This window comes from Garra rufa, chromosome 7, assembly GCF_049309525.1.
Source record: "Garra rufa chromosome 7, GarRuf1.0, whole genome shotgun sequence".
In the NCBI taxonomy this organism is placed as follows: domain Eukaryota; kingdom Metazoa; phylum Chordata; class Actinopteri; order Cypriniformes; family Cyprinidae; genus Garra; species Garra rufa.
In genome coordinates, this window is record NC_133367.1 from 6,177,747 (window position 1) to 6,195,582 (window position 17,836).

Consider the following 17,836-nt stretch of genomic DNA (forward strand, 5'->3'; position numbering starts at 1 on the left):
GCGTGACTCGTGCATCTGCCAAACATAAACAAGCTCCTGCTATGACTGACTCCATCTGAGCCGGACTAGTTCTTTTTTACCACTGACTCTCTGCTAATGCTATGAGCACGGTATGAGCAACTGAGGACTTGAATGAGGGGATCTGGTGAAACGTACGGTTATAACAAATAAATCTTTATGGATTGTGCATGTGCACAGTAAGCTGATCGTGTTTCTGATTCAAATTAATTTATCTTATAATTTATTAAATCAAGACTTGTAAAACTTACTCATATGATCACTGCATGTAACTGTATATGGGTGCTTAGAAGCAAAACTTTATTGTCAAAAACTTTTCAGACCAAAATAATGTTTAAGTTATTAGCTACTGACTATTTGAATGTTGGCTTGAGTTCCGGAATTAAGTCATTACGTAATAGCGTAAAAGAACTGGTGAACCAGTTTTTTGAACCGGTTCTTTGAAGCGAACTGTCCAAAAGAACCAGTTCGCGGAAAAGAACCGAACTTCCCATCACTAACATCTAGTCATTCTATATACTGTATATCTATGGACGAGCAGCTGAAGTCAGGTCTGTGCGTTATTAAGGACCAGCGCGCAGCCTCTGCTGACTTTTAGTAACGCCCGTTTACACCAATAGACAGAATAATTGCGGCCCTGAGACTGGAGGACCGAGGATTGTTTGTTTAATTCTTGATCTTCTTGATTTGTATTTTGTTTATTATACATATATTTTATATTAGTCTTAGTTTCAGCATTTAAGTACTTTGTTGTTGTTGTTGTACTCTGTAGTAAGTGTCTTGTCTCTTCCTCCCCCCCTCTTGTAGTAATATGGACTAGTCCAATTGTTTAAATGTGCCCCGGGTGTGTGATTTGGAGTGAGTTTGGTAGTACATGTTGAGTTTTGTTTGCTTTGATCATTTTCTTTGTTTCTTCATAGGCCTAGTTTTTTTTGATGGTTGAACTTTTTTTTCAAACCTTTTTTTTTTTTTTTGGATTTATTAAAATAATTATTTTTTTGGAAACTTCTTTTTTTATGGCCCTCATTATTTACTGCTCGGTCCCTCACAAGCTCAATTTTGTACAATCGTCTCACAACTTACCTCAGTATCTCCAAATGACACTTCATATTTTCTAGTCCAGTGCAGAGCAGCTGTACTCCTGAATCCTGCAGACTATTATTGCTCATGTTTAGCTCTTTCAGACTGGTATCTGATCCAAGAACTGTAGCCAGAGCTGAACAGCTTTTGTCTGTTAAGCCACAATCATTTAGCCTACAAGGGAAATAAGATTATAGAATAATTAGACTGAATACATATTTATATTTTATTATTTGCTAAATACGAATAACAAAAATATATTAATTTCATCTACAGCTAAAATTACAATAAATTATTAATTTGAAAGTGCTAGTTCCATTATTTCAAGGGGGGGAAAAGTGAATTCTGATTAAACATTTTAACCATTGTGATCATGTGCTCAACATCGGCTACAATGCACAATGCTATAAAAATATGATGTAAAAACTAAGGATGCATCGATCCATTACTCAGTATTGGTATTGGCTCCGATACTGGCCTTTTCTGGAGAGACAAAACTAATCCAAATCCGATATTGTGCGTATACTATTCTGTGTTATTGTTGAGCCCCACAAAAGGCACAAAAACATATAAAGCCTCATTAAGTTTTTGTGTGTAAGCTTCATAATTCAGTGTGAGGTACAGATTAATATTTAAGTCGTTAAATAGTTGGAAAGCTTAAAAAAAGGCTCAATAAACTACCGCACAGATTTAATACACTACATATCAATATCTCTTCCTATTGTACTTAGCCCTTTTCTATGCAAACTCGGAGGGCTGCGCAGCCAGTGCGCTGTGACCCCATGTTGCTTTCAGCACATCATTCTGAGCATGGGATGTGCATAAGCGTTTTGTGCTGTATTGAAGTTTTTGTTGTTATAATACGTTTCAGCACAATTAAATATTATTAAAAGTCTTTCTTGTTGTGTCCTCGGAGTTATCATATGTTGCTGCCTTGATTATCAATTTAAAATACATTTATTTGAATTTTATGGTATATATTTATATATAAATATATTTTATTAGTTTTTTTTATCAATGTATTTTGCAACAATACAAATAGCAATGTGTAACATTTTGCCAGATTTATTCAAACACTTTTATTAGTAAATAAAAATTTCACTAGATTTTATAAAATTATTGTGCACCCATTATTTTTGTAGAGTATTTTTTGCTTCTGAATTATCCACTAACCAATTTTATAATAGTATTTTGTCATAGATTTTGATATATATATATATATATATTTTTTCATTATTATTTTTTTTCATTAAAATGTTGTCTATGTAGTAGATTGTGTTTAACAAAATGCTCAATTGAATTTAAAAAATAATATATATATAATATATATATTCCATTACATTTTATATTTCTCTAATTTTCCACGTATTTTCCAGGATTAAAAAAAATCTGTAATTTATTTTCAAGTTTTCCAGGATGCACAGGAACCCTAGATATATTCATTTTCAGATGAAAGCAAAAATTATCAACTTACAGAGCTCTTTTAGAGGTTTTGATGACTGCTGATAATCTAATGAGACACTCGTCTGATTTCTTGAATTTCTGAAGCTCAAACTCCTCCAGCTCCTCCTCTGATGTCAACAACACAAAGGCCAAAGCAGACCACTGGGCAGGTGAAAGATCAGCAGATGAAAGACTTCCATTGCTAAGGTGGGTCTGAATGTCTTTCACCAGAGTTTGGTCGTTCAGTTCATTCAGACAGTAGAACAGATTGATGGATCTCTCTGGAGACAGATTAGCTTCCAATTTCTGCTTGATGTACAGAACTATTTCCTCTTTGCTCTTGTCATTTCCATTTTGCTGTGTCAACAGACCTCTTAAGAGTCGTTGATTGGACTGGAGTGACAAACCAAGGAGGAATCGAAGAAAAAGATCCAGATGTCCATTATCACTCTCTAGTGCCTTGTCCACTGCAGTCTTGAGCAAATCGGTCAAGTTTTTTTTGGACTGGAGTGACAGTCCGAAAAGGAAATAGTCCAGATAACCACTGCCACTCTCAAGTACCTTGTACACTGCTGCCTTGATCAAATCTATCATGGTTTCCCTTTTATTTTCCTGTTCTGTAGAGTCTTGATCAAACACATATTTCTTGTTGATGTCTAGAAACAGATGTACATAAAGGGCTGCAATAAACTCTTGAATGCTCAAGTGAACAAAGCAGTACATGGTACCAAGAACAATCCCAGTTTCCTCCTTAAAGATCTGGGTACACATGCCTGAATACACTGATGCCTTATAGACGTCAATACCACAGGCTTCCAGATCTGTGTCATAGAAGATCACATTGTTTCTTTCCAGCTGATCAAATGCCAGTTTCCCCAGTGAAAATATGGCATCTTTATCCCAGGAAACATCTGCTGTATATTCTCCATCATACTTTCGTCTGCTCTGCTGGATCTGAAATCTGAGAAAGTGTGTGTACATTTGTGTCAGAGTCTTGGGAGTGTCTTCAGCATTTGATTCCTGCAGTGTTTTGGAGGCATCTTCAGCCTGATAATTTTTTGCCTCTAAAAAATTTTGGAGAACAGTGGCTGAAATCCAGCAGAAGACTGGGATGTGGCACATGATAAAGAGACTCTTTGATTGTTTAACATGATCGATGATTTCTTTGGCCAGATTCTCATCCGTGATTCTTTTTCTGAAGTACTCCTCCTTTTGTGCATCATTGAATCCTCGTATCTCTGTCAGCCGGTCGATACAGTCAGGAGGAATCTTACTGGCAGCTGCTGGTCTGGTGGTGATCCAGATGAGAGCAGAAGGAAGCAGATTTCCCTTGATAAGATTTGTCAGGAGAACATCCAGAGAGACTGGTGATGAAATATCAGAAAACATCTCATTACCATTGAAGTTTAAAGGAAGACGAAATTCATCCAAACCATCAAGAATGAACAGTACTTTTTGGTTCCTTCTTGTAAGGTTCAGTCCTTTAGTCTCTGGAAAAAACTGAGTTATAAGGTCCATAAAACTTTGTTTTTCTTGCTCCTTTAAGTTCATCTCTCTGAATGGAAGAGGAAATATGAAGCTGATATCCTGATTTTCTTTTCCTTCAGTCCAATCCAGAACAAACTTTTGCACAGAGACTGATTTTCCAATGCCAGCAACTCCTTTTGTCAGTACAGATCTGATCTGCTTGTCTTGTTCAGGTGCTTCAAATAAATGTTTGCACTTAACCTGTATTTCCTGTAATTCATGACATCTGGAAGCAACTTCAATCTGTCTTACCTCATGTTCAGTATTGATCTGTTCACTACAACCCTGAGTGATAAAGAGATCTGCGTAGATGTTATTCAGAAGTGTAGAGTCACCTTGCTTTGCAATTCCTTCAAACACACATTGATACTTCTTCTTGAGACTACACTTTAGCTGATGAATGAAGACCAGCTCATCTAAACAGGAACAAAAATTCAGAATATTTTAGTCTTATTTTCTCTCCTACATTTATAAGTGACAGTCTGACAAATTGTCACAAGTCTCTTACCTTCTAGAGTATCAGCAGCTTCATCTTGCTTCATCTCTCTTAGGAAGTAGAGAGTGAGATCAAGAGCTGCTTCTTTGATACTGCATCTATTCTCATTGAAATCCTTCACAATGTATTGCAAGTCCTCTTTTTGTAATATTTTCTGAAACTTGCCCAGTTCTTTCTTTAGGAATGTGATTATTTTGCTTTCAAGGTCCTACAAAGCAAGACAAAAATAAATGCAAGAAAAACAAAATCTTCATCCATATTTGGTCAAAACAATTATCAATTTGAGACAAACGTTAATTAGCTGTCAGTTTCAATAATAATACATTATTTCTCATTAAAACAGAGAAATAACATTTCTAATATTCTATCAAATAACATTTGTTTGTCGTGCTTTTTTTATACCTGGAAGATCCGCAGGAAACCATCTGTAAAGTCCTTGTGGTTCCTGTTAGTCTGGAAATCTGGATCTAAGGTTTCATTCTGAAGCCTGTTGCTGAATAGAATAAATCAAAATACTGCATTTCATGGGTAAATATGAGTAAAATATCTTGTCAATATTTTTAGCAAAGAGAAAAACAATATTTTGATAACTTTTTAAACGATAAAGTTTCATGTTAATTATTCACTGATACAGTCTACCGGTGAATGAAAATAAGAACCCATTAAATACCATTTGGTTTGTGATGCTGTTACTTCACTAAAGTTTGGCAGGCCATCTTCCTTTGAGCAGTCACTCTTCACAGACACAGAGCTGGACACAAGTGAGCCAGATCTTACACTAATGACACAGAGAGAAAAGAAACTTTACTACAGGATGTTCATCTGTGTTTTATGTTGCCACTCATTCTCCCTAGTCCTTCACAGAAATGCTTGCAGAGTTTTAAAGATAGCAGTCATTCTTGTTTACAGACTCACATTTGTTTAACAATTTCTGTAAAGCATTTCTGATCGAACTGAACAAAACTTTGTCCTTGTTGAGAAATGTTAGGGCAACACAGTTCTGTTAGTATATTTCAATTAAAGGCACCATATGGCACTATAAAGGTATTTGCTTTGTTTATTGGGTGTAACAATAACAGTAACAATGTCATCATAATTTTCATATCCATTTCACCCTAAGTCCAAGTCTGAGCTAATATTTTTACACTGGTAATTTTCTTTTTGCAACTCTCTCACCTTTCAGATACAATCTTATAAAGTTATAATTTTTCTTCTTCACTGTAACAACCTTATGTCCAGAAGTGGCAACATAAAATACAGTTTTTTTAGGTGTGGTTTATTGTATTTCATTTACATTTTATTTAGGTGTGTATAGCTCAGATGTGTATGATCTGCAGCTCCATAAAGCGTGCTGTACACAAGCTAACCTTTGGTTAGGAACGGCTCAGGAACAGCATGATATATAAATCTTAACCACTGATTCAAACAAAGCGGGTTTGCTTTAGCATCCAAACACACAGCGTCTCCACAACATGACGACAACACTACAACTCACTGAAGACTCGTCCTCTCTTTGTGTATACCTTTGGACAGAATTATGCAAATTTTTTACAGAATAATATTTGGACTTCAGTCAAGGCATTTTAGGCATTTCTAGATCAATGTTCTTTGTTAGATAAAATAAACCACTTTGCAGAATATTATGATTCTGATTTTTAGTTCTCAGATGTTCATTATTTATTGGCTACTTTTTTGTTATTTTTTAATTAGGAAGTTATTTTTTTTTTTAACAGCAAACATCTGAAACTCCAGCAGTGTTTTAAATGATTCTCTGAAAACAAACTCAGTCTTACTCCTGTTTCTGTGAGAGACTCATCTCATCTTTCCTTGTTCCTCTAACATACTGCAGATAAACTGCCATCACTGGGTTGTGCAAACAACCTGCTGTTCAGTTTGACCAAGATTCAAAAATAAAACAATTTTCCTTCAAAAACAGAGCACACTGCTCCTTTGTCACACTATTTCAATAAAAAAGCAAGATCATTTACTGACTTGTAGAAATTAAAACAATTAAAATTATGGCTTTCACAAGAGCAGAAAACAAAACAACAACATTTTGTCCAGCTATCTGTTCAATCATGTTTTATTTTCTGCTCATGTACACTGCTAATTTAGCTTGACCCACAATAAAATTCAGTAATTGACAGTTATGATATTTCCTCTTTACATATTTAATACCTGAAATTAAATTTTCTATCGAAAAGGTTTCATCAAAACAGGCAAAAAAGCTCCTTAATACACAGAATAAACGACTTAACCTGGAACACTCAAAAGCATGACAGACTGTTTCTCTTTTAAAACAAAAAGGACACTCTCTCCAGGGTTTAAAACAGAAACAATAGCATTGACTGCAATTGCACCATGGACAATTCTCCACTGTATATCTCCAACTGGAGTTGGTGGTTTATATAATACTTTCCATTTAGGCTTAACCTCCTTATCTAATAATTTAAAAAAAGAATGCCATGGCGTATCCGCCTTCTTATTCAATAGCTTCTTATTAAAAACCAAAACTCAAGCTCCGTTAACTGAAAGAACATGTAAACACAGTGATTTACCAGTTTTTTTTTTATTACCCCATACAATCATCTAGTTTTGGTAATAAAAAACATATCTGAAAGGAGCCCTCAGCATTAGGAATCTTTGCCCCTGTATGAAAGTCTACTAAAGATTTCCTCTCCTCAGCTGATAAAGCAGACCACAACTTTGTTAATAATTGATGAACTTTACAAGTGGAAAAAAAAAAAAAAAAAAGTTGTAAAGCAACTTGCTCAGTGTTCATGAAGTTAGGACCAGCCACCTTTACCAGCGACTAAATGTGGTGGTCTTAAATTTTACATACTAAATTACTTTAGTGTGGTCTCCAGCAGAAATGTCCAATCGGGCTTCATGGATTATGGGCTCATTTAACAACCAAAAAAGAAAATCCGTAGAAGTTGTCCTCTGATAATTAAAAAGACTCCAGACACTAAAGAGGTTGCAATAAAACTCTGGGACATTGGCAAGGTCCAGTTTTAAAGGGTCCATCAAGAAAAGAGCTCTGTCCAGCTGAAAACCACCCAAACTCTCCAGCTGAAACGAGTTGATTCAGACAGATGAAAGGCTGCTGTCCTGCTCTGCAAGTTTGCAAACCCCTGGCCACCTTCCTCTTTGGGCAAATATAAAACAGACCCAGTGTAACTAAATAAAATAAATAAAAAATAAAGCTTGAACATCTGATCAAAAATTTGGAGGTAGATCAATACAGGAAAGCTTATGCCATAGAGATGAAGCAATCAAATTATAAATAATTAAAATTTGCCCCTTATAGGACATTTCCACTTAACCAAACGCCCTTTAAGTTTGTCAAAAACACTATCCCAATGTTTCTGTACAATACTCTCATTACCTAGAAAAATTCCCAAATATTTAAAACCTTCTATGTTCCAGTGTAAACCTTCAGGAAATTTTAACCTTCCTTTCCTCCATTTTTCACACTCATCCTTTTGGCATTTGACCATTACAATTAAATGATCTGCATAAGCTGATAAATTAACATTACAATTACAACCAGATGTTTGTACACCACTCAGATTACTCCTTATCTGCTGTAGGAATGGCTCTATGGCTATTGAATAGAGCATTCCTGACGAGGAACATCCTGGTCTGACACCTCTTTCAGCTTTGAAAGGAGTGCATAAACCACTGTTAACCTTCAGCAGACTCTCAACATCAGTGTACAAGACTTTTATCATATTCACAAAATCTTGGCAAAGACCAAACAATTCAAATTTTTTCCACAAGTACATAAGTTCAACATGATCAAATGCCTACTCTTGATCTAGAGAATTTAGAGCACAATCTAGATCCGATTTCTTGGAGACAGGCCGTCAATTTTTGATCTCACACAAGTCTCCTTTTTGGGAAGAGTGTAAGGACTGCTCTGCGGCAGCTCAACAGCAGCCGCCCTTTGGCCAAACTTTCATTAAGCAATTCCTCTAAGCACAAGGCCTTGTTGAGTTTCCGGTTGTCTTCTTCAGACACCCTTGACAGGTTTTCCAGAAAACCATTCTAGAATAAAACCATTGCCAACAGCAGGCTCTGAGTCACATTCACATTTGAACAGTTTTGCATAAAAACAAACAGCTGTCTTCTCTAATATCAATAATGCAAACTGGAAGTGAAATAATAATAGTTTTTCTATTTAGAAAAACTATTATTATTTCACTTCCAGTTTGCATTATTGATCATATTTTGCTAACAAAACATGATTAAATAGGTTGGGACAGTGACCTCTCTTATACAATACTTTTGTTGCATCTGATCCCACCATGTGCCCAAGGGGCGACATATCCTGGGAAATACAAGCATAAAAAAAAATAAATAAATAAATAAAAAAGTCAAAGTTTTTGAAATTGTATTATTTGAGTATATACAGTATAGGCCTAGCCATTATATAGTGGTCTATATTTGAAGTGGATCAAAATTGGCCTAAGACAAGAATGGGTATTGTTTTGGTTTTAGGACAACTTTGATGAAAGGTTTTGATCAACGTCAAAGGTAGACTAGTGTATTTCGTATAATTTATTGCTATTAGTTTATGGTGATCTCAGAAAGTTACATTATAATCAATCAAGCTCTCTACACAGCACAATGATTTTTTTTTTTTTTTTGTTATAATGAGATGATTCACAATCATGCAGAAGTCAACAGTTAAGAAAAACACCAGCATTTTGAATAAGGATTCTAACTTAAACACATCTGATTGGCCACTGCGTTAAAGAAATGAGCAGATATGACTGTGATTGGCTACTCCACAGAACACAAACACAAATACAAATCTGTTTCTGCATCCTCTAGCACCCGAAGGACCGGGCCTGAATAATTATCTATCCTCCCTGCCAAAAAAACACAGGTTTCCCCCTCTTTCCAAACGTATTTGTGTTTCATGTATATCAATTTATTTTAATTATTCAAGCTCACCTGCACTTCTATTTTATTTTATTTTAATCTGTTTAAATATTTTTACGTTAATGGAATAATAGGGCCTCACAACCCATGGGCCAACACAGCAAACCTGTGTAGTATAAACTTAAAAAAAAAGATGAACACCAACAGCTTTTAAGCAGAAACGATGTGTAAAATGAAGCACACTCAGAGAGAAAGAACACTGTACAGCTAAAGATACTTCAGTTTGACTTAAGTTACCATATTATTTACATTTTCTACTGAATAAATGTGCAAACTGAAACCAAAATGTAAAACATTTTAATTCTGCGGTTGTACAGGACTTAACACATATGATAAATCAAACATATTTAACTAAATAGTCCTGTTTCAAGCTGTTTTAACCTGTGACAATCTCAAAACACAGGAAGTCTAATTTGTTTTGCAAAGCACTTGTGAGAGAAAACACAGCTTGTTGAAAACAGACTCAGTCTTACCTCTGTTTGTGTGAGAGACTCATCTCAGACGGAGAGTCCTTTCCTCGCTCCTCTGACATACTGCAGATAAACTGCTCAACACTGGGATCTTTGTGTCTCTGAAGACCATCAGATGCTCATCATGACCTGAACATGACAATGTGTCTCTGACATCAATATCAATAGGTGCGTTCGACTTCATGCGGCGCCGAAAGAAATCGGCTGCCGCCTTACAAAACAATGCATTCTGGTAAGATCATTTGTCCGACTTTGATCGGCGCTGCAGCCGCCTTTCGATCACGTGTGCCATCAAAGTAACGTGAGAGCAAAACGAGAGCAGTCGCAGAGGTCAGGCGCTGCAGCTGCTTAAAACCGACTGCGAAAGCCTTGATGACGACACACTTTATTCTCATTGGTCAGATTATGTGATGACAAGCACGACGTGTGCTGCGTGTTTTTCTTAAAAAAGTTCAGGTGTGTAATCAATCTTTATATCGAATATCTGATATTCAAACAAAACATTATTGATAAAAATGAAGACTAGGCGATGGTAAATATATATTCTTATTGTATAAGAGTAAAAAACAAACAAAAAAAAACTGGTCAACCAGAGGCCGTTTTTTAATGGATGTTGTGAGAGGCTTCACTACACTGAATAAACTGCTTATAAAAATTGAAAAATGTCCTATAGCTAACTACAAAACCAAGATACAAATAATAAGCGTCATATTTCATTACATTAAAGTAACTCACATACTTGATATGATCAACAAAAAAGCAAAACGATTGTAGCATATAGAATAAATGATAGGGTAACTTTTTTCTTTTATTTATTTATCTTATGTAGTTTCATTTCTTCTTTTTCTTTATTCCTTTTTTTTTTTGTGTATGTTTGAAATACAGTCTCATCGTCTATAAGTGTCCGACTTGACGGCCGTCTCTTCACTCCTCCCCCGACTGCAAGCGGCTGCTCTCGCCAGCCGGCGGCAGGCTAGTGTAGTGCATCTCGAACGCACCTATTAACTTTTTGCTTCCCGGTGTTACGGTTTAACTGGTTACCGTGTTATCTGGTGACCAACTTCCTGATTCCGGTCCTCCGCGCCAGATGTGATGGACCAAACGCTGCAGATTCGCCGATTTTGAAAGCACAAACTGACGTGATATTAAACTGTCTTATAAACGCACACTTGCTCATTACATGTTTTTGATATTCTTGTGAAGATGACAAATTATTGGGATGATCGCCCGTAGCGGCTGAAATACTGAAAATAAACAAAAAAGTCAGTTTGGCACGGGTTTCGAACACGCGATAAAAATGGTCTCTATATGAAACGACGGTAACGAACGCACTGAGCTACCGAATTGCTTTAATTTTTTGGATACAAATCCGGATTTTATTCTCGGCGTGATATGCAGCTGGCTGAATCAAAGAGATGTGCCCGTGTTAACTTGTGACTTGGGTTTACCTGTTATGAAAATGAATATTATATTAAAAGTATATTACAATTTATGGTTTGTGATGTTAAAGTACATTTCATGGAATCCCAGATAACAGTAAATTTGAGGCTACTGCGGTTTAATTACAAACGCTATCGTTAAACTATTTACTATAGTAAAAACATGGTACATTTTCTTCAGAGACTAGCTAATGTCTCGTTTGATGAATTAATAAAAAATGACGTTATTTACACGTTTTTGCCGTTTTTCTTGTATAAATACTTTGGAAAGTGACTTTAATAGACATGATTTTGTTATAATCAAATGAGATTTGACAAGTAATATTTGTAAGCAGATTTTTAACTGGAAATAACTTAAATTTATTGCAACAGTAAAATTAGATTTTGGCTAGCAAACAAGTTCACACAGACAACACTGGGTCACAAGTTAACACAGGCAAATTCAAAGAATCATACCTTATGCCACAGTGTAAAAAGGGGCTAGTACATATACCAGTGTGGTTCAATAGCTCGCTGTGATTGCATCTGCCATATAATACTATGTGCAATCTATTACATATAGGTTAAAATCCTGTGTCAAGATTTTAAGATATTTCAGTTTTGTATGATCAAATATTAGCAGACACCCATTATATAATGGTGCTACACAATGTGTAATTTAGGCCTAAATATATTTGTAAATTAAATTAGTACGTAATGTAAGGTAAAAGGTTTGTAAGGTAAAAGCACACTCCGAAAATTGATCTAAGTTTGTAATTAGAGGGATTTCTCCTTAAAAAAAAAACATAAGTTGGGCCTAATTGGTACCACAGTGAGTAATAGTGAAAAAAGACAATGTTTTCTTTTAAAAATATATAAGATATCTTTACGAAGACATTTAAGAAATGTTTTTTGTTTTGTTTGTTTTTTTAATTCAAGAGAAGCTTGTGTTGACTGTAGTTTGCATGCATTTTGTGGCACTGTACCATTTAAGCCTATCTTTTAAAAAAAAGTGAATTTAGTGAATTTGTACATAAGTGGGTCTAACTCAACATTGCCAAATGTGATTTGTATACAATAAAAAAGTCAGGGAATTAACAAATCACTGAATTGCTTAAAATCATAATTTGCATAAAATATGTTTTTCCCTTTTTTATTTGACTTTAAACCTGAAAGTGGGCTATGGGCTTAATGGGTACATTTACCCAAGCATTTACATGCAGCTTGTTGTCTACAGAAAAGGCTATATTTTATATACTGTTTACTTAAAAAAAAAAACAGCTATCGAACGCAAATCACAATTTAACACGATTACAAAGTAACATTTATAAGTAGCGTTTCAATTAGAATTTACATTTCATTCAATCAAAAAAATCAAGTCACATGTTCCCAAAGTATTTATACTAGAAAAACAACGTGGAAATAAGGTCAGGTTTTATATTAATTAAATGAGCTTGTCTCTGAAGAAAATGTATCATGTTTTTACTATAGTAAATATAGTTTAACGATAGCGTTTTATAATGAAACCACAGTAGATAGACATTTACAGTTCTCTGGGACTCCATGAAATGTACTTTAGCATCATAAACCATAAATGGTAATATACTTTTACTATAATATTCGTTTTCTTAACAGTAAACACAGGTCACAAGTTAACACGGGTACATTTCTTTGATTCAGCCAGCTGCATATCACGCCGAGAATAAAATTCTGACTTGAATCCAAAAATCCGTGACCAAATTGAAGCAGCTCGGTAGCTCAGTGCGTTCATTACTGATGCTTCACTGCGCCACTATTTTTATCGCGTGTTCGAAACCCGTGCCAAACAGATATATTTGTTTATTCTCCGTATTTCAGCCGCTACGGGCAATCATGCCAATAATTTTTTATCTTTACAAGAATATCAAAAACATGTAATGAGCAAGTGTGTGTTTATTAGACAGTTTAACATCACGTCAGTTTGTGCTTTTAAAATCGGCGAATCTGCAGCGTTCGGTCCATCACATCTGGCGCGGAGGACCTGAATCAGCAAGTTGGTCGGGATGCACTTTTTTCCAGGGGTTTCAGTACAGAGTAATCGATACTGCGTCACCAGGCAGGCGTGGCCTATTTGAGAATTTGCATAGGTCACCGATCATGCGCAGTTAGGGAAAAGCCATTTGCTTCAGATACCTCCACTATTGCAGGGGTTTCGTGCACTTCATATTCATATATCATGAAATACCGGTCCACGTTCGCAGGGGTTTCGTGCACTTCATATTTATATTCATATACAGTATTTTGAAATACCTGTCCACAATCGCAGGGGTTTCGTGCACTTCATAATTATATTTATATACAGTGTCTTGAAATACCTGTCCACGATCGCAGTGGTTTCGTGCCCTTCATATTTATATACAGTGTCTTGAGATACCTGTCCACGAACCCAGGGGTTTCGTGCACTTCATATTTATATTCATATACAGTATTTTGAAATACCTGTCCACAATCGCAGGGGTTTCGTGCACTTCATAATTATATTTATATACAGTGTCTTGAAATACCTTTTCACATTCACAGGGGTTTCGTGCACTTCATATTTATATACAGTGTCTTGAAATACCTTTTCACATTCACAGGGGTTTCGTGCACTTCATATTTATATACAGTGTCTTGAGATACCTGTCCACGAACCCAGGGGTTTCGTGCACTTCATATTTATATTCATATACAGTATTTTGAAATACCTGTCCACAATCGCAGGGGTTTCGTGCACTTCATAATTATATTTATATACAGTGTCTTGAAATACCTTTTCACATTCACAGGGGTTTCGTGCACTTCATATTTATATACAGTGTCTTGAAATACCTTTTCACATTCACAGGGGTTTCGTGCACTTCATATTTATATACAGTGTCTTGAAATACCTTTTCACATTCACAGGGGTTTCGTGCACTTCATATTTATATACAGTGTCTTGAGATACCTGTCCACGAACCCAGGGGTTTCGTGCACTTCATATTTATATTCATATACAGTATTTTGAAATACCTGTCCACGATCGCAGGGGTTTCGTGCCCTTCATATTTAATATACAGTGTCTTGAGATACCTGTCCACATTCACAGGGGTTTCGTGCACTTCATAATTATATTTATATACAGTGTCTTGAAATACCTTTCCACATTCACAGGGGTTTTGTGCACTTCATATTTATATACAGTGTCTTGAGATACCTGTCCACATTCACAGGGGTTTCGTGCACTTCATAATTATATTTATATACAGTGTCTTGAAATACCTTTCCACATTCACAGGGGTTTTGTGCACTTCATATTTATATACAGTGTCTTGAAATACCTGTCCACGATCGCAGGGGTTTCGTGCCCTTCATAATTATATTTATATACAGTGTCTTGAAATACCTGTCCACGATCGCAGGGGTTTCGTGCCCTTCATAATTATATTTATATACAGTGTCTTGAAATACCTTTCCACATTCACAGGGGTTTCGTGCCCTTCATATTTATATACAGTGTCTTGAGATACCTGTCCACGAACCCAGGGGTTTCGTGCACTTCATAAGTAATATACAGTGTCTTGAGATGCCTGTCCACGAACGCAGGGGTTTCGTGCCCTTCATAATTATTTTCATATACAGTATTTTGAAATACCTGGCCACAATCGCAGGGGTTTCGTGCACTTCATAATTATATTCATATACAGTATTTTGAAATACCTGTCCACAATCGCAGGGGTTTCCTGCACTTCATATTTATATTTATATACAGTATTTTGAAATACCTGTCCACCATACCGTTGTAAACCATGATTTATTTTCGTAAATAGACGCTACACGTTTTACATTTCTATAACGGCTGTTTATTTGTTTTCGAAAATCGTTTAAATGTAAGATTTTAAAACATAAAAATAACCTGTATGACTGTGTTGTCCTTCATTATCCATCAGTGCTGATCCTCCTAGGTTTTGAAATGCCCGCGCAAAAAAACTGACTTACTGCGCATGGTCGGTGACCTCTCTTAATAATTTTTTTTTTTGAAAGGGGCGTTTTCCCAACGCCCACAGGGACGCCCATTTTACGTCGTGGTAATGAAACCCCTGGAATTTAGTGAGTCCCCAAGTGGGTCACCAGATAACACGGTAACCAGTTAAACCGTAACACCGGTCGTTTGTTACTTTGACGACATATATAAGTTATAACTTAACAAAACACGCTTAGATATAGATATAGATATGAAATACGTTCTTTATTCTTCTAATTAACTGTAATCGTGAAAGTAATCAAACTTACTTGCAGTAGTTCAGACGATCTTGTGCTGTAGAAACAGAATCCAGAAGTTGAAACACTTCCTATTTGTGATCGCTGTAACACACCTGTGTGGTCCTTCATGATTAATGTTTGTCACATGATACGACTTTATCTTGGAGAAAATCAAAGTCCAGTTAACAACAGATCTAGTGCATTACTGCCACCAACTGGACAGGAAAGTAATGCACAAACACACCTGCTTTCTCCTCCTTTCTTCTAACAGCTGATCACAAACTAAAATAGTGCTGTTTCTTCCTATTCTCCCTCTCCTGCAGATAATGCAGAATATGCTCGAATATGTTTATTTGAAGAAATGTCATTATATCCCTTTAATCAATAGCCTATGAATTCAAATTGAATGATTTCATACGGTTAGCCTGTGGGTTATGATGAATAATTAAGATAGTGGGTTTGAAAAAGACAAAACAACACTTTACCTTATATTTAGACCTGAAAATAATATTTTCTTATCATTGTACAATCAAAAATGAAGTTATAATTTATGTATTTTAAATTCTACATTTTTAAGGAAATATTAGACCAACTAATGAATTTAGAGTCTTTATAATTGATGGCTTTCTGTAAGCCTACTCTTATTCAACATTTATAACACTGTTTTTTATGTAATTTAAGTTTTAAATGACAAATACCACAGCTGTCTTATTTACTCTCAATGTAATTTATTCTCTGATATTTTGAGCTTATTTATTCATTCCTGTCTTTACTGTCCTCAAAATCCTGAATCAGAATCAGAATAACAAAAGAAAAGTGGATAAGCAAAGCGCGGCTTGAGAAAAAGAAGGCACTGACATGTAGCACCATTGCGTTTTAGGTGTCGCAGGTTCGAGTTTTAGCTTGTAATGAAGTTACTGATGTTGTGAGATGTTTGTGCACCTGTCGATTTTATCTTCTTTTTATTATTATTACTGCAGAACTTATAATAGCATACAAGCTCAGGGAAAGATGGTTGTATCTTTAACAATAAACATAATGATCGTAATGAAAAAAAAAAACAACAACTTAACTTTAAAGGGTTTGTGCACATCATAGTGATAGATTACATACACAGAAAAAAAAGTTAAATTTCTTTGGATAATCATAATATTAAATATGTATATGTTGTTGTTGTTTATAAGCCCGACAGTTAAATTCAAGAAGAAAAGGAGGAAAATGGGTTATGCCAGTTTTGCACACATAAAATAAAGAAATGAATAACATACTCAAGAGATAATGAGTAGGTACTCTTTTAGTGCTTCTTAAGTACTTATTGAAATTAAGTACATACTCTATGATTGTTCTATATTGTAAGATTAGAACCATTAAAGATCTTTAAATCAGTGGAAAGCAGTCTACAGTTCAGTATAGTAGACATGTATTTTGCTTTGTGTATATGGTATTTAAGAGTTTTGATTATATTATCCATCTCCAATAAACCAGTAACGCAAGACCATTGTATCAGTTATCAGAACACACTTATAAAACAGATCAAAAATAAACACTGAAACTTGGGTCCAAAATAATTTTGACTCCTTTTTACAAAAACAACATGATGATGGATACCCTTCTTTAAACTTACTAATAAAGTCATTACTTGAATGATATCAGTTATTTTAAAGTTAATTTCATCAACTTTATTAGGAATTACATATTTATTTCTGACTAGAGTTGAGGAACAAAAAGAAAGTGATAATCATGTTTATTCTTCACAGCAGCATTAGAATAAAATCAATATATCATCAATAAATGTGACCCTGGAGCACTGGAGTCTTCAGTAGCTCAGGTATATTTGTAGCGATAGCCAACAATACATTGTATGGGTCAAAACTATACATTTTACTTTTATGCCAAAAATCATTAGGATATGAAGTAAAGCTCATGGTCCATTATGATATTTTGTGAATTTCCTAAATTATTTATTAGTTATATGCATTGCTAATACCTTTAAATTGTAAAAGTGATTTTCTCAATACATTTGGAGAGATCACACATGTGAGATATGGTTCATTTCTTTTAATAATGTTGCATATTGTAATCCCTTTTGATTTGGAAATTTCTTTACTGAAATTTATAGAGAATTTACAACTTGAATTTAAACAACTCTCAATTTAAAGTATGAAGGTTAT

General features: G+C 35.1%; 2 protein-coding genes across 2 annotated transcripts in view; both read right to left on the reverse strand.

Annotated features, from left to right (window-relative positions):
- LOC141337870 (uncharacterized) overlaps positions 1 to 17,836 on the reverse strand; it is a 182,978-nt gene that overhangs the window by 38,895 nt on the left and 126,247 nt on the right. The window lies entirely within an intron of this gene.
- LOC141338824 (protein NLRC3-like) lies at positions 2,569 to 15,785 on the reverse strand. Its single transcript, XM_073844440.1, has 6 exons — positions 15,696 to 15,785; positions 9,988 to 10,113; positions 5,235 to 5,342; positions 4,967 to 5,057; positions 4,577 to 4,772; positions 2,569 to 4,484 (listed from the first exon to the last, which is right to left on the reverse strand). The coding sequence occupies exons 2-6, from the start codon at positions 10,044 to 10,046 to the stop codon at positions 2,569 to 2,571; spliced, it is 2,370 nt and encodes a 789-aa protein (XP_073700541.1). The 5' UTR covers positions 10,047 to 10,113; positions 15,696 to 15,785.

Bases quoted from the DNA above. Each gene is read 5' to 3' on its own strand.
- LOC141338824 (XM_073844440.1), bottom strand. From the start codon at position 10,046: ATGTCAGAGGAGCGAGGAAAGGACTCTCCGTCTGAGATGAGTCTCTCA. The intron at 5,058-5,234 runs GTATTTAATGGG...TATTCTATTCAG, and splicing joins ACAGCATCACAAACCAAATG to CAACAGGCTTCAGAATGAAA. The intron at 4,773-4,966 runs GTATAAAAAAAG...CTTGCTTTGTAG, and splicing joins GTTTCCTGCGGATCTTCCAG to GACCTTGAAAGCAAAATAAT.